This window comes from Rattus rattus, chromosome 2 (genome assembly GCF_011064425.1).
Source record: "Rattus rattus isolate New Zealand chromosome 2, Rrattus_CSIRO_v1, whole genome shotgun sequence".
Taxonomy (NCBI): Eukaryota; Metazoa; Chordata; class Mammalia; order Rodentia; family Muridae; genus Rattus; species Rattus rattus.
In genome coordinates, this window is record NC_046155.1 from 5,304,883 (window position 1) to 5,328,355 (window position 23,473).

A 23,473-nucleotide genomic window follows, 5' to 3' on the forward strand; every position below is an offset into this window, starting at 1 on the left:
TATCTATCTATCTATCATCTATCTATTGTCTATCTATCTATCTATCATCCATCTATCTATCATCCATCTATCTATCTATCATCCATCTATCTATCATCTATCTATCTATCTATCTATCATCTATCTATCTATCTATATATCTATCTATCTATCATCTATCTATCTATCATCTATCTATCTATCTATCTATCTATCATCTATCATCTATCTATCATCTATCTATCTATCTATCAATCATCTATCTATCTATCATCTATCTATCTATCTATCTATCATCTATCTATCATCTATCTATCATCTATCTATCTATCTATCTATCTATCTATCTATCTATCTATCTATCTATCTGGGAGTGGCTGTTTTATGAAATGCATTCTCTGACCCATGTTGGTCAGGGCCCCTGAAGACTTTCTAGCTACACACCTAGGAAGGTGAAGCCTCCCTCCAAATGCTGTGTCTTGCTCTACTGCCAAACTGCAGACAGCACCGGGTTAAAGAAAGTAGGTGTGTCTCTTGACCTGGGCTCACCAATGTGAACGTGGACACACCACACCCCTCTCATTTCTAGAAAGGTCCATCGTACCACAGGCACAACCTAGACTGAAGTGGCTCAGAGTTCAGCCCACGTCTTCACATCCTGTGTAAACTGGTCAGAATTGAGGGCTCCCCAGTCCAACTCATAACTGTCAGGGTGAGGATTCTGGGTGTGGTGTCACGGGGCCTGTTTTGCGCTAAACTCCTTACAATGGTGTTGGTACACTGAACTTTGGGGACCCCTTAATTTAGTCCCCTTGCAGAGTACATAGATGGTAGAAGACCTCCTCAGAGCTTAAGTGAGGGGAGAGAGTCTGAGGCAATATACGGTTGTCCCTGGACTTACTCTGCCTTTTCCTTTTCCTGGGATGCTGCTTTTACTTTGCCTGCTGTTTGTCTGGGTGAAGCCATTAGCAGGTTACCTCTGTTCTGTGGAATACCCTTACTAGGACTAGCAGTGATTATTGGACATTGCAGGGGAGAAAAGAGGTATGGGCTCAGTGGGCTAGGACTCTGCTGGGAATGGGAGCGTCTGACTTGCAGCAATGTCTTCTGGGAACTGTAGGCACATGTGGGTCCCCGAGTGTGCCCCCACTAAGGTTTGCTCCAAGAGCCTGTCCCTGCAGTGTGCAGGTCATCTTAGCAGGCCTGAGTCAGTCCATGGAGTAAAGGCCCTGAAGCCCATTTGGGCTTTGCAGCCTTCAGGGGAACCCTGAAGATTCAGCTTTAGGTAGTCATGGAGAGGTGGGCTAGGGACTCCGATTTTCAGGTTGTAGGGTGAGCCGCTCCAGGTTCAGCCTGACCAAGCACTGCCCTTGCCCAGGGGCTCTCTGTAACTGGGGAAGGGGCACATGTGTAATACATGCCACTTCCCTCTACAGAAGGGGGTTACTTTCAGGCTACTTTAGGGAGGATAGGGGAGGCAGGGGGTGTCCTACAGGAGCTCCTGGGTGCCAGTGAGGCAGTGAAGGATCGGGAGGGGGCTGGGAAGTTCTATGCCCTGCACTGGCCTGACCCGTGGTTTGCAGCCATGTGGTTGGCATGACAGTCCCCTGAGGGCCAGCAGATGCCTGGGCACTGCTCCGAAGGGTCTCTAAGCCAGTACCCAGGGCTGGAGGCCTTCTGGTCAGGACGGATTCAGCAGGCAGCAGCAGTAGCTGCTGGGAAGCAGAGGTAGGAGCAGAGACAGTGACACACGGGGAACACACGGATCTCGACAGGCCGCACTTACTTCTGCTCAGCATGACCCTCTTCTGCAAACAGCGCCATGGGAGCGAATGGAAACGACACAGGGAACGGTTGAGACGACACTGCAGAACTGACTGGAAATCAAGGAGAGGCAGCAGCCTCCATGGGTGGAAACATGGTAGATGAACCCTGGCTGAGCACTGCACCTCTGAACCCTCCTGGCAGGCAGCCCAGTGGCTTGGGGCAGGCACTCACATGAGCCAGGGAACCTACACCTTGCCTTCTCTGATGTGCCGTGAGGAACGGAGGAAGAAAGGACGGATCTCTGACACGTGGCTCACAGCTATTTCCTTCACTTGGCTTTGACTTGGAAAGAACGAATCTGTGCTCTCAGTGGACCCGGGCCAACCAGCCCAGTTAGCACTTTGCATCAAGTTAACACCACAACATGGTGGTCAGCCTAGCGGTTAACGGCAGGGATATAGTCCTGGCCACATGCTTGGGGCCTACCAGTACCCCACCCAGTGTGGCAACTGCTGAGTTAAGTTGGACTGGCCTGCCAGCTTTGCTCTGCGCCTCCTGGGTAGCCTGCCTCCTTCCTGGTGAATCACACAGTCATGACTCACTGGATCCTCCCCTGTGCGCAGATCATTATGTTGCTAGGCAACGGCTGGGCTGCTGGGCGGCACATACAGAAGTCTGTTACCCTGATTTAGAATAGATACACACTCACAAACACCCGCCTCTGGGAGGATCATCTCTAGCCTGCTTTTTAAATCAAATTCATTTAAAAAATGTGCGAATTAAGAAACAAAACAAAACCAGCCCAAGAGCGAATCCAGCTGCTGGCAGACGCTCTTCACCTGTCTTCCCTGGCAGGGACTGATGACTGGGAGGCGGATGGGCAACAGGACTCACACTTGGCTACTGATTCAGTTTGGACCTGAGCAGAAGTGTGGGCCAGAGGCTCCTCGGGGGCTAGCACTGATGCCAGGGTTCTGAGCAACTTGGGCATGGACTCTCGACCCCAGGCTCACCTCTGCATGAGGCTAACTTCTAAACTACTTGTCTTCCCTCCTTCCCTCCCTCTCACAGCTTCCTTTTGGTGACTTGAGACAGAGCCTCACTGTAGCCCCAGGTTAGTTTAGAACTTGTCACAATCCCCCTGCCTCAGCCTCCCTAACATTGCCATTGCAGGTGTATAGAACCACTTGGGCATCAGCCTCCTTTCTTATGACCCTGCTCTGCCTTTCCAGGCCTCCACAAATGGGGTGCGGGAAGGAGAGCTGGGTCATGCGGTTTGCACTGTGGGAGCAGCACCCTTGCCTCTTTCTGGGACCTTTCTAGTGTTTGCCTAAGTCTCAGAAGCTGGGACCTCCCCTCAGCACTTCTGATCCTTGGTGCCCTGCAGTCATCATGGGGTTAGTGAACTCTGTGGGCTCTGCTCGCCCCAGGCCTCAGCGCCTCTCTCCAGAATGGGAGCAGAGCTTGGAAGGAACGCTGTGAGACACTGCCTGCCTTCCTTCTGAGGAAGCTGTCGTAGGCTCAGCACACTGTCTGGGTTCCCACCTAGCTTACAAGTTGCCAGGACAGGAAGGTACCTCCTTTCGGGAGGAACTGTTCACCTGTGATAGGCTCTTGTCAAAAGAGGGATGAGATCAAGAGAGAAGACTCGAAGGGGCTGGAGAGATGGCTTTAGCGGTTTACAGCACTGGCTACTCTTGTAGAGGCCCCTGGTTCAAATCCCAGCCCCCACACATATGGTTCAACCATCTGTAACTCAGGTCCCAGAGCGTCCGATGCCCTCTTCTGGCCCTTGTGAGCACTACATGTGCTTGGTATACATAAGAGACACAAGCAGGCAAAACATCCATGGCACATAAAAATAGATAAATACATTCTTTTTCCTTTTTTTTTTTTTTTTTTTTTTTTTTTGAGCTGGGGACCGAACCCAGGGCCTTGCACTTCCTAGGCCACCGCTCTACCACTGAGCTAAATCCCCAACCCCTGATAAATACATTCTAAATAGGAGACCGCAGTTTGGTGGTCAGACAGAGACTCTGTCAACGTGTGGATAGCGGCCCCTGACAGCTCACCTCACTACCGAGGGCTGCACCTTGGCAATACCGTCTATCACCTTCCTGCTCTGGTTGGTGACTGAAGTACTGGAGTTGCCTGGCAGTGCAGACAGCTTACGATGTCATGGGGCAGAAGCCCGCACTCTGTGACCAGGTGGTCACAATAGTTTAACGATCGTATTGATTAATTTCAGAACTGAGATTAATACTGGTGATCCAGCCGAGAGCCAGAGAACAATGGCGGGGGTGGAGGACTGCTCTGGGAGGACAGCAGGGGTGACAGGGATCGAGTGAAGCCCCACAGGCACCTGGAATGCTGCCGGCACAGGGGCCTTGGGGACCTGAACTTCCTCAGTACTGCTGTTTTCCTCCCAAGCTCCTGTGTGCTTCAACGAGGCGAAGGCCAAACCCTGTCCCTCATGGGCTCACCACAAAGTAATGGCAGTCAAGTGTATGCCATGGGGACTCCCTGGAGCACTCTACCCTGTGCTCTAGGGGGAGAGGAACACGAGATGAGTTTTTCCATGAATGTTGGAAGAGAACAGGTTTCATCCTGCTAAGTGATGCCTGGTCTCTGGTCACAGCCAGATTCAGGAGTCAGTGCTTATAGACAGGCAGCCAAGTCTAGATCTTCATTGTCTCCCAGGTACCTCTTGTCTCTAGCAACAGACACCACCCCTCTTCAGCACGGGCCTTGACAGCATCTTCCTCATGTTACACGCAGCCCAGGAATGTCAGCAAACTGGAGTCCACTCCTGATGAGCATGGTTTCCATCCCTTGGATCTGATCCTGTGTTCCCACAGCCTGCTCACTCTTTGCCTGGTGGCCTGACTCCGACCGACTCCCTCACATGGGCATGTAGAGTCTGTTCTGGTCCGGCTTCGCACGCTCCACCCACCGTGACCCGGGCTCTGTGCTTCTGGTTTCTGCATAACTGGATCCTATGTGAACCTAGGTCACTGGAAATCACTTCCTCTGAGTGCCGGCTCCTTTCTAACCTGACTTTTGGAGTGCCTTTTCTCCTCTGTGGTACTTGTCACATATAGTTCCCTAAAGGGAACAGTGGCCATGATTTCTTAATGACACGCGCTTTTCTTAAATGACAAATTCTGAGCACCATATGGTACCTGGCATCCTGGGCCATCCTGGGCTGCCTGGGTGGATGACGATGACTATGTTTCCCAGTTGTGGAGGACTGCAGTACCCTCTGTGGTGATGTCCCCTTGTCTCTTCTTTCTTGGGCTTGGTACTGGACTATAGACAGTGGTTGCGGCTTAGTAAACTCCCTACCATGGCTGGTCCTTGGCCCTAGGCAGCTTTAACCAGGACACCTAAGTGTTCTGTTTAGATCCATGAAGCAGCAAAAATGTCAATCAGGCCTGCTGCCTCCACTGAGGGCCAGATTCAGATGACTGGAGGCCTCTGAAAGTCAAAAGCCCTGTCCAACCGAAGAACATGCCAAGGTTACCCATGAAGTGTTTGCATATCCATTCCACAGGGGCTGAGGCAGACACTACTACCTACCACCTTAGCCTCTGAGGGGGAGGGTGGGACTGCAGAACAGGAGGCGGAGCTACAGAGCAGGGGGCGGAGCTACAGAGCAGGGGCGGAGCTACAGAGCAGGGGCGGAGCTACAGAGCAGGGGAACCCCCTGCTCTGCCCCCAGCCAGGACAAGGAAGCCTGTGGGCAGCTAGAAGAGACAGCGATTGTAGATGCAGACCTCACCCATCAGTTTCCTTCACTTTGGCCTGGTCTGACTTCTGACAGATTACCTCAGCATCAGGCCTGTAGCCAGATCTGCCCACAGCTTTGCTCCATGGTCTTTCAGATGTGTCTCTGATGTCATATGCTAATATATATATACAAATATATTGAAACCATACACTAATATATGTATATATATACAAATATATTGAAAGAGGGTTCCAGCTGACTCTTTGAATATATTTGTAATTAAATGTGTCTAAATTCCACATTGTCCTGATTTTGGGGTCAGTCTAGAAACCCTGGGTACACTAAAGTTAGATTGCTTACACCCCAGGAAGCAAATGCCAGGCCGTCTAACTCTCCGCCCCTCCCTGGACTTCGTCCTGGTGCCAGCATAAGACAGGGTCTCTCAGAGCTGTCAAGTAGAAAGGGGATCATTATTTCAAATTACGAGCACAGCAAAGCTCTTGCCCGTGTGGTGGAAAGGAACGTGCTGAGAACCAGCCTTTCTTTGGTGAGCATAGTCATTCGTGAGGAAGCGGGGTCTTTCTGTCTGAACATGTCACTGCAGAGAGCATGGCCAGTCTTCAGTTTTCTCTTGAAACCCTCACTTCTTTTTCCTCAATAATTCTCTCCACTTGATTCTGAACCTCATTTTGCCCAGCGTCATTCACAGCTTAACTTTTAGAAGCATCTATAAGTGGTGGCAGGATCTCAGACCAAGTGCCCCTCCAGTGGTTCTCCCGGGCCCGCCAGTGAAGGCGATGGAGATGTTTGAGCAATGTGAGCAAGTGGCCAGTGCACCCAAGGCAGGAGGCAGAGCTTGGTCACCTCCAACCCCCATACAGGATGTATGCGTGGTTCTGTGAACTGCCACCCCGGCCCGTGGGCCTCTGTGTCTTGCAACCACTGCTGGCATCCCAGGGCCCTAAGCCTAGGCCCAACCTGGTGCAATCCCCAGATCTGGGAAGGAGGGTCAGAGCTGTGTGCTTTCTCTACTGCTTGAGGTCAGCAACTGTCATCTCCCCTCAATTGCAAGGGAGTTCCAGGTCTAATGGTTGCTCCTGTCCTCTCAGGTGCTCAGGCTTATAATGGTCTTCAGTGGTGAGCCCTGTCCCTGAAGCTAATCCTCAGCTCCAGCTTCTAGAACCTTCCCGTAGAGTCCCTCTGTCTCTGCCTCAAGACTTCTCTCTGCTGGTTGATGACCCTGCTGTTGGTACCTACGTGACAGAATGCCTGATGTGTGGAGGTGCTCTGTAGTCATTGGCTAAAGTCCTTGCTGTGAGTGGCTGGGCCAGGAATAGACCATCTGGGTGGTGCCAGTTCTTGGCCACTGGGATTTTGCTGGTGATGCTCTCTGGAGCCCCCAACCCGCGTCTGGCATCCGCTTAGTAGGGAAAGACAACAGTCCCAGCCCCCAGTGGAGGGTAAGTCTCCATCCCTCTTCTAGGAGACACCAGATATTGTCTACCCAGAAAAATAAAGGACAGAGGTCATCTGCTGCCATTCAGAAGGCCCTCCGTGTGAACGCCAGTGGCCATATCAGCTTCTCTCGGGCTGAAGACTAAGCAGCTATTGTAGCCTCTTTTGTCTCCTTGTTATCCCTAACAAGAGGCTGCAACACCTGCTTAGGCTCGCGGAAGAGCGGACTTAACACCCAGTACCATGCTGCCCAGTTGCCAGAAACACCACCCCAAGGGCTCGAGGTGTTACTTTCACATAAGACTGTGCCCTAAAAGACTCTACAGGGGAAAGGGTGAACCAAACGTATCCTGAACATGTATACAACGTCCAGGTGTGTGTGGTTACATCCACTAGGGGTGGAGGGGTTCTGCAGGCGTCCCCTAGCCAGCGGGAGCCACGGGAGCTTGCTCCTGCACACCACCTGTCTCAGGTTTCCTGTTACTAGGGCGGCATCCACACACTTCCTTACAACAGCCGCCAATCAGTATTTCTCAAAGGAGCTAAGGAGCCGTTCCAAGCCATCCCTTTACAACCACACTGGAAGGTAGCAGGAAGAATTGTGGCTCGCAGCCCAAACCTCAAGACTCAAATGCAACGCGATGTCCCTGATTAATGGGCTTGGTTGTTTGAATCAGATGCCTGCCCAGTGGGAGAATAGAGAAAGACTTCATTAGTCAAACCGATGGAACCTGAGCTCAACTGTCAGCCAGAGAGGCTGAGAGCTGCACACACGGAAGCAGAAAGACAGCACGCATGTGGATCACACACAGGAACAGAAACATAAAAGCCACGAGAGAGGGCGGGGCCCCGCCAGGCTGCTGAGTACCATCCCAAAGCCACACAGTCAAGGGGGGCTGTTCTAGAACTTTCTGTTTGGGCTTAGAAAGAATGTGTTTATTCTACCCCCATCCCAGGGAAGGTAGCCTGTTGAACCCTATGTGATGCTGAAAACGGCCCACTGGGCTCAGCTGGCAGTGACTCCTTTGTAGCATCTGAACCTGGGTGGGATGATGTAGTGGAGGGGCAGACGTTCATCCGGAGCAATGACCCAGCTCCTTCTGAATCCTCAACCCCATGAGTGATTAGGGGAGAGGGAATGGTACACCCACGTTCAGACGCTGGCCACACTGCCCACCCTCTGGCCACCTCTGTTGGCCAGTTTGAGTTTTAATGGAGCTCTGCCTGCCTTTGAGGTAGTCCTGGCAAAGGGCTGGAGGAAACAGAGCAGAGACCTGAGCTTCCTTCTGGAAGCAACCATGGGCCTGGTCCTCTCCTGGTTTCTTTATGTGTCCTTAGGAGGGTGTGTCATAGGTTGCATGGTAGCCATGGCCTTGGCTCTGCCGTAGTCCGGTGACAGGATGGTGACAACATGGTTGTAGCCTAATAGGTGTGGCAGAGGCCATGCAGGTCCCCTCTTCTCGACTGCATAGGTAGCTCCCCAATGGTTTTTCTTGGCCAGCACTGGACCACACATCCCCAAGCTGATTTCGAACTTACCTTGGAGCGAGGTTGGCTGACTTGGCTCCCACGGGCAGCTCCAGCCCCTCCCCAGGCTTGACCGATTTCCCCCTGTTCATCTGCTGCAGAATGGAGTTTAACTCGCTAATGACATTTGCCTTTGGGCCTGAGAGAATTGGGCTTTTGACCTCTGTAACATCACCCCACAACTTGGAGGTCCTTGGCTGGATGACCTTCGCCACACCGGCCTGGGCACTGCCGGGCGGGGGCGGGGGTGCAGGTGGGGGAATCACAAAGCCATCTGTGTCCTCTTCCGGGAGCGTGTCTTGGTAAAGTGCGTTGCTTTTGTGAACGATGGGCTTCATTTTTGGCTTTGGAGGTACTGGGGGCTTGTCAACCACAAAGGCTTGCCCGTCTGCATAGACTGTGCAAGTATCCATGCTCTCCCCGCCCTCTGAGGACAGCGTGGAGATGCTGGACACTGTGGAGATGGTGCTGGTTGTCTCCAGGTGGTGGTCGCTGCTACTCCGGCTGTCCACCTCCTCGATCCCCGAGTCGGTGACCGCGTCAAAGCTTTCGGGGGGTGGCAGGAATGAGGAGGGCAGACAGTTTGAGATGCCGGCTGGCTTCTTACTGTCTGTAGAGTTGGCTGGTTGGCTGGAGTTCAACGAAGGGGGCTGAGGGGTGTCACTTTTCTTCTGCTTGACCAGGTCAGCCAGAGCGGGAACTGAAGCTGCCCGGTCGTCGGGGATATCAAAACTATTGGCAAATTCCAGGGGAGGAGGCAATGGTTCTGTGAAAAGAAAGTCCTCATCCAAGTCCACGGACGCCAGAGGGGGAGGGGGGATGCGGAATGGCAGAATCACCGCCTCTTCCACGGAGCCCGCTGCCACGATGGTCCTGCCGGGCGCAGCGGCGGGCTCCGGGGCAGCGGAGATCTGTAAAGCACCTTCGGTTTTGGGAACGCCTTCTGGCACTGTGGAGGGTGAGTGGTCTGGCTTTGTATCCCCATCCTCTCTGTCCTCCTCTTCCTCCAGGGGTGGCCCCGCCACGGGAATGTCCACCGTGTGCACCATCAGTAGGCCGGCTGACTTCTGCTGGGCAGTGTCCACGATGTTGATCAGCATGTTCTTCTTGTCGTCAGCCCTCCGGTCCTTACTCAGGTCCGTCTCGTACTTGTTCTCTGTCTCCTGCCTTCGCAGGGGACCCCTGGTGTTCTGTCTGGTGACCGGTGGAAAGCCAGACTCCACACTGGGCCGCATTTTGGTATCGATGTAGAGAGGCTTGTTAAGGTCGGCCTTGGGGGCCTCCCCCTTGTGTCCTTGCTGGGACTCCTGCATGGCTCGGTCCCTGGCGGACAGTGCCAGGGCCAGCGGGGAGCTGGGGTCGAGCAGCCGCCCCGTGAGTGGGTGCACGTAATTCTCAGGGCTGGCTGGGCTGCTGCTCTTGAGGGCGGCTGCTGGGCCACTTTCAGGCCCCTTGGCTTTGGATGTGGAACTCAGGGGTCCCCCAGCCTCCCCCTGAGCACCAGCCTCACCACCACCTAGGAAGTGGTTCTCCAGCTCCCTGGGCGCTGCTCCAGGGGTAGGCAATAGCGGCTGTTCCGTTTCATCCTCATCACCAAACCCACCCTCCTCGGGAAACTTGGAGGGCTGCATCCGGGGAGCAGGAGGCCCCAGACCCACGTCCTCATCTCCCAGGTCGGTGGAGAGGAAGGCTGGGGAATTCCTCCTGGCTTCCAGACGCTTCTCCCGGTCACGCACGGCCCCAGCGATGGCTGCCGCAAAGGGGCTGCTGACGGTGAGGCTGTCATCTGGCCGCAGCTGGCCGGGCTCAGTGGCCTGGGGGTCGATCTCCATGCTGCTCCCCTGGCTGCTCTTGCCGCTGCTGCTGGTGGAGGGTTCCTTGACTATGATGGTTGGGATGGGGATGGAGCACGTCTTCTCAGGGCTGTCCTCCACATTGGACTGCTTTACCAGCATGCCCTTCCGCCTGGCTGGCTTGGCAGGGACATAGACGGCCTTGCTGGCTATCTTTCCCACCTCCGAGTACGGGTTCTCAGGCATCTGTCCCCGCTTGGTGCGGAAGGCAGCCTGTGGGGCGGGGCTGCGGCTGTAGACGTCTTCTGAGTCCAGGGAAAAGCGGTACAGCTCTCTCCTGTAGAACATCCCCTTTTCCCGCATCATGGTGGCCACAGTGTCAGACCTGGTGGCTGGGGGCACCTTGGCGACGGGGTTCTGGTTGAACGCAGGCTTAATTGTCCCATAGACTCTTGGAGTCGGGGACCTGGGACAGTTGTATGTGGTGGGGGAAGGTGGAGGGGGAGAGGGGGGCACAGACTGTGGCGGAGGGGGGATGTCCTCAGAAGTGTCTGGCATGGACAAGCTTCGGGTGAACTTCAGCATTGGGGGAGCCAGAAACTGCCGCTCTTCCTCTGTTATCCCTGCAAGCAGAGAACACAGTGTGTTAAGCCCAGCGACCACAAAGCGCACTGGAGTCCTCAGGACTGTGCAACACACTGTGTCTCCACAAACTCAGACAGTAGACAATTGTTAGGAAGCACGGCACAGGCCAGGATGCTGTGGTTAGTCACACGCCTTCTAGGAGCCAGAAACAGAAAGACAGGCATTCGGTGTGATGAACGCATGTAGGGATTTGCTTCTCTGGGGGGTATACTGTGGTGTCTGGGGTGAGGTGAGGGTGGCAAGTGTCCAAAACAAGGCCAAGCCCTGGCAACTTGAACCCAAAGTTGTGGCCGTGGGTACAAGTGTGCAGGCGGCATCCGTCTTTGCATTGTTCAGGCCTGGTGAGGGCTCCTAAGGGAATGAGGCTCTCATCTGACTCCCTGAGGGGCCATATGAGTGGCTAAAGGTCAAGGTTGCTGTCCCTCCTGTCCAGTGAGCAGTATCTGTCTGCCTAGTGGTGTCCCAAATGTGCAAGGAGGAGCGGCTACTGTCACTGTGTGGTCTTTTCCAAGGGGACATTGACCAGTTTCGTCACCTGCCCCTTCTGGGCCACACTAAAGGCTCTGTATGGATTGAGTTTCTCAGCCCTCAGCAGGTGGCTGGCTTGAAAGATAGGGCCATTCTGTCATGGACTGTGTCCATGAGGGGGGGGGGACTTGATTTCTCCACCTAGTCTTGGGGCATGGCATCTACAGGATGCTGCTCAGCTATTCCGTGCCTGCTGCCCGTCTCCAAAGAAGCTCTGACGAGGGCCTGCAGGACTCTCTGGAGACCTGAGGTTGACTGTCAGAGTTAACCAAGCTTGGGTAGCTTGGCACAAAGGCAGAACCATGTTTGAGACCTGACTGGCGAAGAGTGTGTGGGTGTGACCCCAAGTGGGGATGTGGCTGAGGGCACAGTGTGACTGAGCTTTCTCTGCGTGTATGTGTCAGCTGATGTGACAGTACAGCCTAAGACATACAGACAGAAGCAGCGTACACAGCGCAGACACTAAGGATGAGTTCTCAACATGGGGAGCATGCAGGTTTTCAGAGGCAACAAAATGAATTACTTGAAATAATAAAAAAAAAAAAAAGAAAGAAAAAAATCCCAGGACAAACTACAGTCACTGATTCCATGAAAACTTCCATTTGATAAGGGTATTCCAAATTGAACATACTCCTGTGAGAGGCTAATTTGGCATCTCAGAGGTCTCTTGCTGAAGGAGCTCTCTGTGGACCATTCACTGTGAGGTGTCGCCTAACGGTGACATTCCCAAGGAGTAATAAATAATTTAAGAATACCCCCTATAAAGTAAACTGGGACACATTCAAGTTACAGATTCCAAACTGGGGGAGGGTGGGGGTTCACTGACCTGATAGAAAGATTCTGCTGTCTGACAGGAGGAAATCAACTGTTATTAGCCAGAAAGATCCAGGAATACAACAAGGTGTGTGTACAGCTATGCCCGGCCCTGAATGTGCCAGGGGTGGGCGGGCCACCCAAGCTGCAGACACCACCATGGTCATTACTGCCTAGATGCCGCCTCCTGCCTCCTCCTCTGACTAAAAACAGCCGTGCCATGTCACTGGCAGCATCACCAGGAGGAGCTTCCGGAACACACAGAGCTGTTGTGTTCCTGGTGGTGCCTTGCTGAGGCAGGAGGCTGCAAACCCCTTCTCTTTACATGGTAAGGCTCCACCGTGCTTAGCAGTAGCCTAGGCTTCCAGACAGTTTAAATGGGAAGGACCACACTGAGGTTTTTCCTGTCTTGAGCTGTCAGGTTTACCTTGCCCTGTCTGAGCCAGTGAAGGAAATGGGATGTTAGCGAGGAAGGTAAGCTGCTTTCTTACACACAGCGTTTCAGACCTGACCCGACCACCCGGAGAAGTATGTCCCTTGAGCTCAGCCTATGAAACATTGACTGGAGGGGTCTGCCCATCCTCCCACCCTCCTCCCTGCTTCCCCGGCTGCTACTGTGAGTAGATTAGAGAAACCACCATAAAGGAAGGTTTCGTACCCCATCATGTTCAAGACTTTGCCTGTTGGAGAGAAGCTGGGGACCTGCCCCCTGGTAGGCAGTCCCCGTGGGGAGTGGCTAGAGTTTAGGTTCCAAGGCAACCATGGGGCTTGGAGTCAGGAGCCCAGAACCCCTGAGGAGCTGAGGGCTGTGTTTGAAAGCTTAGGGGCAACGTCTTCGGGTGGAGGGTCACGCTTCTTACCTATCGATTTCTGCCTTCGCATCGTACCTCGAGGGAGGCCCAGAAATGGGCCTTTCGGGCTCCCAGGGACCGTGGGCGTCATTACAGCAATCCCTTGGCGCTCGTACACGGACTGCAAACCAGAGAGCCAGGTGAGGTGCATCCCTGGGAGCCCCATCCATGGTGACAGGGCCAGAGGCGACAGGAAGCTCTGGGAGCTTCAGGTATCAATTACCATGGCTTCTTCAGGCCACGCCCTCCCCATATTCCTTTTAGCTCCTGTGCATTGGATGCCAGCACACCCAGACTTAGCCATACGCTGCTGAGACATTTCCCCGGCCAGTCAGCAGAGAAGCTCACGGAGAACAGAACCAGGATGGCTGGCTCTTGGGGAAAGGCACAGTGTGGTAGGCAGTGGGGTCTGATCCAGGCCATGCCCCGCCTCAGTCCTCATACCCTGTGACCTTGGTCAAGTCCTCAGTTTGGATTCTGTTTTCCTGTTCCAGGCACTATAGAGGTGTCCAGGTACCAAACCTGTGCACGTGAGTAGGGTTCCTGACCTGTGAGAACTGCCAAGCAACCCTGGAAATTGTCACAGAGACTGCAGTGGGCTGTCTCTCCTCTGGCCTGAAGGTGGACTCTCAGAGAGTATCTGCCTGCCCCCTCACAGCTGGTTCACCTATGCTGTTTTGTCTGACAGTCTGAAATGGTTGGCCAGCTATGCTCCACAGCCTGGGAGAGGCTTGGGGAAGATTGGCCACTAAGGCTCACTAAGAACACATCTGTGGGTGTACTCTGACAGACTTCTACCCACCTGACCCTGGAATCCGAGGCAGGGAAGGTAGGATGCTGGCCCCGTGGAGGTCAAAGGAACCTGTCCAACGGGGTTATCAGGTTGGAGAATATCAGGGCTGAATACAGGTGTGTTGAAGGCCAGGGTTCCTCCCTATGTGATTCTGAGGGGAAGGAGTGAGTATCTGAACCCTGGGGGTGTCTATTTTATTGCTTATCTTATGAAACTCTTACCAAATTCATGGCAAGCGTAGGTGTCACTGTGTTAAAAGGGCTGGATTAAACCAAGTCAGTCTGAAAGTGAGTCAGAGAAAATACTCAGCTATGTGGTGGGACAGTTAGTGCTCAGACCTGGCACTGGACTGTGATGGTGGCTGGAAACCAGAAGGAGGTACCAAGTGGTTCAAAGATCTCACTTTTGTCCAGGACTCATCCCTGGCTCCTGGGAAACTTGTCACCTCTTTATTGGGAGTGCCTTTTACTTGGGGTGAGTGGGCACAGCAATAGCAACTGCTGTGAGCTGGCATCTGGTGCCTCCCATGCACAATGAAGACCAACACATTAAGCCACTTCCCTTCTAAGGATGCTGTCACCCACCTTGGAGCACGTGCCGAGTGTTTGTGCAGAGGACCACAGTGCGTGAGGCTCTGCTATAGCAAGGAGCACTGTCTGAGGAGCACTCCCACTGCCCCTATGTCCAAGGTCTCTTGGTTGGACACATGGAGGGACACCCTCAAGGCTTGGGACTCGGTGGATAAACCCAGGTAAAGGTGGCATACGGGAGTGGTGAGGCTTGCACTTCAGCCTAGTAACTGACTTGTTCCAGGTCTGCACTGGATCAGTGTGCTAGCCCCTGACAGTGGGCTCTGACCATGTGCAGAGAGGGCTTGTGAGGGCCAGCTACTGAATTGGCCTGCCGCTCCCTGCATGCTGAACCTCCTGCCTGCCTGTCCACTAGCTAGGCCAGCCCAAACCCGACCCGGTTCCGCTCACTCACGTTCACGTCAGAGGCAGCTGGAAAGCACCGGCTTGTGGGCCGCTGCTTGATGGTTGCCACCCTGGATTCTATGGCCACGTTCTCTGCAGTCCTGGAGGGCTTGGAGGCTGGGACTATCTCTTCCGGTTTATCTAAAAGACAAAGTACGTTTTGGAGTGGTTTAGTCTCATGGAAGCCTGGAGGGTGGAGGGGCTCAGTTAGGAGAATTGAGGCATGCAGCCACTGTTCACGTGCCCGGGCTATCAGGGAGGCTGTGGTGTGGGCAGCAGGCATGCACCTATGACCCCTCCACATGTCCCACTAGGGTGTCCACCATACATCCCCTTGCCTGTCTGAGGTGTGTAATTAACTGGAGAAAGACAGCAGAAGACCTCCTCATTTCAGCCTGCCCCCTTGGAGAGTCCTATACCACCCAGGACCTGTGACTCAGCCACCTTCACGTTTGACAAATGGGATTTGTTATTGATAAGTGTTAATTTTGGAATTACTATTAGAGCCAGGGTCTCATTGTGTAGCTCAGGCTGGCCTTGAACTTTTGTTTCTCCTATGCCAGTCTTCTGAGAGTTGACATTACAGGTCTGTGCCACCAGGCTCGTGTGCACGCATGGACACACACAGACACACACACACACAGACACACAGACAAACATACACACACACACACACACACACACACACACACACGGTCCTTTTTGTAACTATGTGCTGTACAGGGAACTTTCTATTTATTCTTCCCATGTTAGAACATTCCTAGTTCTAGAAAATAAAAACCAAATCTCACGGAGTCCTGGGAAACGGAAAAACAAAATAAACAAACACAAAATAAAATACCAAGAGACTTTTGTTTAAAAAGTTTTGAAAACCAAAGCTTGTTCTAGAATGACCCTGACACCCAGTTTAGCTCTATGACAGTAACTGAGATCCTGAGACCAGATATAAGGCTTTGTCTACGGTTGTCAGAACACAGGGACCCCACTCCCTGAGACCTGCAGTCAGAGTCCCTCAGTCCCCAGAGGCACTTGCCAAAAGGTCCTAGCTGTCCCAGGCTGTTTTTGTAAGATCAACTGGGTCAGGATGAAGTTTATGGGAAGCCATAGCTGTGAACATCTTCCACATTGGATCCTTTTGAGGTACAGGATATGCTTAGCTTCTAGAACATTCCTTGTACGTGCCCAAGTCCTTTCAGGCAGGCTTTGCTTATTTCTGGGGTCTGATGGCTCCACTAGGTTCTCTGACTGAGCTACCGAGTCATTCAAATACTACTTGGCAATGGTGGTTTATCGGGAGGAGCTGACCCATTGGCTAAGCTCCCAGAGCCACAGTAGTGCTCAGCATTGGAATGAACCATACTGTCTAAGAAGCCAGGCTAGAGCCAGGATCCCCCTGAGTCGTGAGGAGGAGGGTGTGCTGTGACTAGGGGGATATCCATCCAATGGAAGTATCCATCATGGACCCTCTGACATCCTGGGAAGATGGCTAATTCTAGACCAGTGTTGATGCTAGCAGTCCACAGGTGATGGCTGCAGTCCAGATGTGGCCCACGCCATATGGTCCTGCATGACCTCGGAGTCTTTCACGTGTGTGAAGAATTTAAAAAGGATAAAGACTGTAGAAGAGACCTCAGGCCTGCAGAGTCCATGCTGTCTCAGGTGATGTGTCCTTCATGGCTGACTCTGATGTCTGGGACCTGTAGGCTCATCTAGCCACAGGTCTCTTCCTGGGCCAGAATCCAGTCTTCAGGGGTTGGTCAGGCAATTGCTCAGCTCCCATCTCCAGTGGCAGTGAAGACACTTGGAACTCAAATCAGCCATGTTCTTGGCCCTTGAGTCTCGAAACCCTTTCCTGTAACCAAATCCTCACTCTCCTGGGCCTGGGCACTTGTGCTGGAGTGTCCGTCATCTTCTTACTGACCTTCCACACTGGAAGACCATGTGGTACAGGCCACGCCCACCTGCCTCCATCTCCAGGGATCCAAGTTGACTCTTACAGCCGAGATCAAACTTCTTTCTGAGTAGCCCCCACTACCCACCTGCCAGTTGGTGGTGGCTTGTGTGGCCTGCTTTGATGAGCTGGCAACGACGCACTGGCCTTGCTTTATCCTCACCCCTACCCCATGTGCTAGGTCTCTTGGCACTCATGACTTGGCCTAGCTTTAGCTGAGGTGTGGCCTTGGCAAACCCACAGTGCATTCTTTCAAGGAAGGAGATCTCTCTAGCAGTGGAGAGCTATGCTCCACCACTGCAGCGGGCATTGGGCAGAAAATACAGCATTCACTCTGGAAACTACCCTCTGCCCCTCAGTGATACTTGCTTTGAACCCACAGAGGCTTAGTGTGGGGACACACCATCCTGAGTCTCGAATGTGGGTCAAGTGGAAGCCACCGAGTTATAAGGACTGTTAGGGTGTTTTACATGGAATGCCCTGGAGACCTGCAAAAATCTAGCTACCTCCAACCTGTGTAAACCTTGAGATGTGAAGGCCCCTCCTGGCTGGGTGGGTAGCCCAGCCTGCTTTCTCTGTGAGTGGCTGGGAAGAACTATCAAGTAGAGGTGTGAGTGATCTCTAAGAAGCTCCTGTTTTTGTTGAACTCAGTAGCTAATGGTAGCAGCCAGGCAAGGGAAGGTTGTGGGTGAGATGACGCTTGGAGGATCAGGTAAGAGGCACAGGATTCTGCTAGGAAGGCCCTGGGCACAGGCTCAGCATGAGGAGGTGGTTGGCCATAGTCTGCTGTATATGGCCTGGGTCTGGGCACCTAGAGGGCAAAGGACACTAGAGGAACACATGAGCTAAAGAACTGTGGCATCATTGAGAATCTCCCTGGCAGGGGCTGGCAGTGTGAGCATTCACCCCTGGTGGCATGTGGGTCTACTGCCTGGCATGTGGGTGCCTGCAGTATCTCCACGTGCCCAGCAGGAGTGGGCAATAGGCTGTGATTTGAGACTTCAGGGCCTTGGATAAGGGTCTCCCATGATGGTTCTAACCGTGTGGGACTTGGAGGCTTCAACCTGATTTGCTCGCTGTAGGAAGAACAGTCGTTCACAGAGAGCACAGCTGGAGGGTGCTCCTGTCAGGGTGACAAGAGTCACCAACCTCACTTAGCTGGCTGAAGACCAGAAGGAGGGCTTGTAGAGTCTGTAATGTGATAGTGCTGGTGTGCTTGTGTCTTGGGTTGAATGTTAGCCTGTTCTCTTGAGCTCTGTCTCTCCCTTCTCCCTTAGGAGGGAAGCTTTATGAGCCTGTCAGATGAAGGGCTCCAGATCTTCCAGTCTTGGTGCTGTTGGTGTGAGTCAGATGACAGAGGGGTCTTCAAGTTGTTCCTCAAATTTGCTGACCATTGGGAACTTGAGACTTGACCACACAGACTCCAACTTTGGGATCTTATTGACAGGAAATAAAGGCTTTAAAGGAAACTGTTGTATGATTGGCTTCTGAGGAGGAGGTTTAAATTTACAAAGGTTTAGGTCTGGAGCTGTACAGATCACTGAGGAGGACAGGCCCTTCCAGGGCTAACATGAGGTTTGGTGATTGAATATACCCACACAGACACACATGGAAGAGGTTCTGGGTTACAAAACAACCCAGCCATGAGCTGAGTTCTCAGTCTCTAAGCAAGCTTATGGTCTCTCACAAGGCAGATGTCTTTGTTGCTCATGGGCTATATATCATAGACTTTCAGGAAATCAGGAATAAGAGGGGGTGGGGGGAGGAAGGGATGGATGGAGGGAGGGAGGGAGGGGGGGAGGGGAGGCAGGTTTGTCAGGCTCCCTGAGGTGGCTTAAAGCCACGTTTCTTAGCCTGCCCTGCCTGTCACTGCTTCTCCCAACCTGTAGGTTTGCCTGGGCCATAGGCAGCCCCAGAAGTTGTAGAAGGAAGCACTAGAAGGTATGTCCACTGTCTTCAACTTGTTGCTTTCCATGTGACATCCACCAGATGTCATGGCTCTGTGGGAAGAAGTCACAAATGCTGGGGGAAGGAAAATAACCCCAATGGCTAAAGCAAAGTAAGAGCTGGGACTGGTCTAGCATTGCATCCCATGGCACAGTCCTGAGGGAGTCTTCCAGGCACCTCCAATTCCCCAGGCAGTGAGTGGAAGCCCTGTTGAGGTGCTCTGTCCCTTGGCCACATACAAGGTGATTCCAGAGCCTAGCATTCAAGCCTTAGCCAGAGCAGGATCCCAGCCGTCTCTCAGACTACATTGGATCTCTGAGAGAGCAAGATCAGGTGTTGTAGAAGCATTTATGAAGCCAGCAGCAAGATTCCTGGGTGCTCATGGCATCTGAGATAGTTGGAAATTTATCTGTCCCCAGCCACCATGTTTTCCTCTTGGTGTCTGGGAGCCAGTAGCCCACTCCCTCTGCAGGACAGTGCCATGACACCCATCTCAGGGTGAGGAAGCGCTGGCCAGGCTTCCTCTGCAACTCCGCTACCAGGATGAAAAGCCAAAATGTCGCCTTGTCATCTGAGCAACTAGAGGGTTGCCTCCTGTCTGCTCTCCCAAGCAGTGAAGTGTGGGTATGCAGCCTGGGCCCCTGTGGACCTGTAGACCACAGGCTTGTGCCTGGAAAGGCCTGTGTGCTTATCCAGGGGTGACCAGCAAGTCATGGTCACATAGCTCATTCCACCACTCACTCTGCCTGGTTGCCTCTGTCTCTATTCACACTTCAGCTGCCCTGGGCTGGTGTGTCTGTGCTTGTTGGCCATGGTGATTTTTTCTCACCATGAGGCACCAGGGCCAAAAGCTCAGTGAAAACCCAGCGTCTCTAAGTCAGTGTGGCTGGTGGGGTGGATACAGGGTTAAGGATGCCTCACTCGATTTGAGAAAGGTTTTCTGTAGCTCAGGCTGGTCTTAAACTTGTGATCTTTCTATCTCCCGTGTCCATAGTGCTGGGATTACAGGCATATGCCACCACCCCTAGCTAAGGCTATTAACTTTCAGCAACCTCCCAGGACTATAAACAATAGCTTAGAAGGATGATAGCTTTGTTCTGGGGGCTGGGAACCCACCATTAGGGTTAGCAGGGCCAGGTTCTTTCTGTAGGCAATTAGGGACAGACCTGCTTCTGGAGGTCCCAGTAGTAACTTCCTAACTCTCCTTCTCTTCTCATAAGGACACCAGTCAATGGTTCCTTTAGGGTACACCTAACCTGTTGTGACTTTGTCTTGGCTGCATCGGCAAAGACCTTATTACTAAATGTGGTTTAGTTCATAGTCTCTGGGTAAGCAAAGACTTGCAGGGGGCAGGGCCACTCTTCAGCTCAGGGCAGCTGGGAAGAGTAAGTTCTTCCTTCACTCTGGACTGCCTCCCTGGCATGTACTCCCTTCCAGGTAAGCAGCCCTCCCAGAGAGCCTGGACAGGCTGTGGGAGGCACGGGAGTCAAGGCACTGTGTGCCCACGGTGCTCTAAGCCATGCATGGCAGGTGCTGGTGTACCAACTGAGTGAAGGAACCAAGTTGACAGGGGCTTCTGCAAGATAAGGTGAGAGACACCGTGGCTGTGGGAACAGGGTGCCCTGAGTCCCTTCTCCTTGGCTGTGACCACTGGTTCCACTGACATCTGTCTCCACCCTCACCCCTACTCTCTGCTCTAGCCCCAGGTTGGAGGTTTCTTCTCAAATGCTTTTTTCTGCTGCTCACATGGAAGGCATTTTCCACTGTCTGAGACTCATCTTTCTTCGAGTGGATTCGTCTGGTGCTGGCCAAAAAAACCTCTGTCTCCAGCTGTTGCAGCATTTCAGTGGGATGGCACTGAACTAGGACAGGGACAGGGATGGGACAGATCTCATCTTCTTGACAATGAGCTCTGGTAGGGCACCCTGGAAGCCTATAGTAGTGGCATGCCACATCTGACAGGCTACAGTCGGGTTTGGCCTTTGATAGGGGTGGGATGCTCATATAGGAATATAAATACAGGACCTCTGGGAAGAAGGGTAGGCTTTGACTGGACATCAGCCATACCCTGGGCACGGGGAGGACCCTAGGGAGCCTGCTGGAGTTCCCTGTGCTGCCCAATGTGGTAAAAGCTTGGATAGCTGTAAAGATCATTGCTAGTCCTGAGTTGACCATGCTGGCAGCTCCAGGGGACCTGCTCTGCCCTGAGGCCGATCCTGCTGGATTCGGGCATTTCGGATCCCTGTGTCAGCATCTTAGAAGCTAGGTCTACACCAGGCTTCAGACTGAGCTCAGCAATCATTAGGGACCTCCTAGGCCTAATTAGGGACCACCTCATCCTTGGGGAATGATGTTTCAGAACTGTACTTTTGGGTCACAGGCTGTATTTGGTTGAGTGTTGAGTGTGAGTCATGAACAGACAGGGGTGTACATCTGTAATGGGATGCTTCTGAGGAAGGCAGGATTGGTTCCTCACGAGATTTGTGTCATGCCCTCTCCCTTCTCATGGGAGTCTGGGGACAGGCAGCGAAAGGCCCACAGTATGAGAGGAGCTGAAGAGGAACAATGTCTGGGATCCCCTTGCCTGCACCCCAGTCTGTTCGGTGGCTGGGCAGTACACATGGAAGTCTCTGGCCAGCCCCACAGAAGAGGAGTCAACACACCTGCGGGCAGCAGGCACAGCAAGAGTCCTCCAAGGTCCTGGCTGCGTTGTCAGTATTGACGTGGACACAGATTGGGGGACTTACAAATAGGTCGAGGGGGTCACAGACAGATGCCAAGCAGACCAGACAGACCAGAACAGGGTACAGCACAGGGAGGGTCTCTTGGGTATGACCCCCCCCCCCAAATAGGGAAGACGACACAAGGCTCACAGCACACGCTGGGCTTTACACAGTGGTCACGAGGGAATTTCTCTTCTACTGGGCAAGAGCATGGGGACAGACACTTCCCTTACCCTTCTTCTTCCGGACTGAGGCTTGCAAACAGAAAGGGAAGCGTGTGAGCCACCCATGGTGGCGCCCTCCCACAGTGGCCCGCACCCAGGGGAGTCAACTCAGTGATCACAGGACACAGACATGGGAAGCAGCGTGGAGAGCACTGGGAGTGAGAGGCAGGGTCCAGAGTAGCCCCACAACTTGTCCTTGGTTGTTCTTTTTTCTTGCCCCACCTCCTGTGTGACACTGAGGAGGCTTTCTTTCCTACTTTGGCCCCTGTATCTCACCAGCACTCCACCGGTGGGACTGAAACTCATGAGGTGGGGCAGGAGTACAGGGGGGGTCCTTTAAAAGGCCATGGAGGCCCTGGGAGCTGGAGACAGTCCCTGGTTAATGAATTCCTAGGGAACATGGTAGCAACCTCTTCAGTAGGGCAGGCTGGTCTCAGCCCATTATAAGTAGGGCAGGCATTCTGTCATGGGGACACCATTAGAATGTCCCCAGTGGAATGTTCGAAGGAATATGATAGAGTTGGGGCATGGCTGGAAGGAGAGGTACTCCAGTTTCTGGGTGGAGAAACATTCTCGTGTCAGGGTTCCCTCTTCTAGAAGACTGACAATTTGAGGCGAGCTTCAGATTTCCAGAAAGCAGCAAGAAAGACAATGTTTGACACGAGCAAGGGGGCGGGGGTACTCCACGCTGGTGGGACACACGGGTTTCCCACACAATATTGTTGGTTGTTGGTGACATCCAGGCAGGACGCCACCCAGAATTACTAGCTTTACATCTGAGTGGTTGCTTCTGTGCCAAGGAGCCCAGCCCCACCAGCCCTCCACGGGGACAGTGCTTCCTCTCACGATCTGTGTCTCAGAGTCACCCTCTTTGTGGAGATCGCCTGGCTACCTGGTGGCACCTGGGTGACACACAGGACATAGCTCTTAGTCGCATCAAAGTCATCCCTTATCTTAACGGTTCCAACAACGGCTGATGATCCCCCTGTAGCATCTACGTCCAAAGGGACAAATGGCCAAGTCTATTTAACGAGGGTCTTTCAGAGTGCTGGGTGTGCTGAGATTCCCTGAAGAGTCCCAGAGGGCAGGGCCTTCGGTGGTTGGAGCAAGCTAGAGGCCATGCTGAGGTGGGGTCAGTGAGGGTGCCCGAGGCAGCAGGGATGCTGCTATGGGGCCAGCGGGTCTGCTTACCTTTGTCCACTAGTGAGAGGCCCAAAAAGTCAAAACAAAACGATGTTAGATAAACAGAAAGAGAAACAGTCCCATCCCTGTAGATCCCACCTCGGTCCCCACTAGAGACGCCAAGCCAAGCATGGAGCTGTAGAGCGTGCAGGGGCGGGGCACATTCAAGCCAGCCAGCAGGAGGTCATGCATTGGCTGAGGGCTGCAGGGCGAGGTAGCCTTACCGAGTTCCTCCAATTCCGCTGTCATGGACTTGGAACGCAGGGTGAGGGCCGTGGTCGGAGCCCGCTTTGGAGGTGGGGGAGCTTGACAGGTAGGCAGAGGCAGAGCAGGTATGAGAACCTCCACAAGGCTTCACTCCACCCTATACCCCACCTCATGCCCTTAGCTTTTGGACATAGGAAGAATCTGAGAGGCAGAGCCCCTCCAATCTGTGTTTTGTGGGGGAAGCTGACAGGTGGTTGGGGGATGTTGTTACAGTTGGGGTGCCATGATTGGTGGCAGCTCTGGGTTCTCAGGATGGAGTTCTCAGGTGCTCTGGGCTGGGGGGTGAGGGTGGGGCTCAGGCTCTGTTCTGTCTGTGCAAATCAG

At 53.2% G+C, this 23,473-nt stretch overlaps 1 protein-coding gene across 3 annotated transcripts in view; it reads right to left on the reverse strand.

The window, feature by feature from the left end:
* Positions 1 to 23,473, reverse strand: part of Shank2 (SH3 and multiple ankyrin repeat domains 2) — a 389,007-nt gene that overhangs the window by 6,442 nt on the left and 359,092 nt on the right. For 2 of the 3 annotated variants that reach the window (XM_032891331.1, XM_032891333.1), the window contains 7 exons: positions 23,107 to 23,187; positions 22,892 to 22,900; positions 21,710 to 21,730; positions 14,866 to 14,996; positions 13,098 to 13,209; positions 12,251 to 12,271; positions 8,471 to 10,874 (listed from right to left, as the gene is read on the reverse strand). In XM_032891331.1, coding sequence (XP_032747222.1) covers positions 8,471 to 10,874; positions 12,251 to 12,271; positions 13,098 to 13,209; positions 14,866 to 14,996; positions 21,710 to 21,730; positions 22,892 to 22,900; positions 23,107 to 23,187 — 2,779 coding nt within the window. The remainder of the gene's footprint in view (positions 1 to 8,470; positions 10,875 to 12,250; positions 12,272 to 13,097; positions 13,210 to 14,865; positions 14,997 to 21,709; positions 21,731 to 22,891; positions 22,901 to 23,106; positions 23,188 to 23,473) is intronic. The other variant, XM_032891332.1, reaches the window with a different exon arrangement.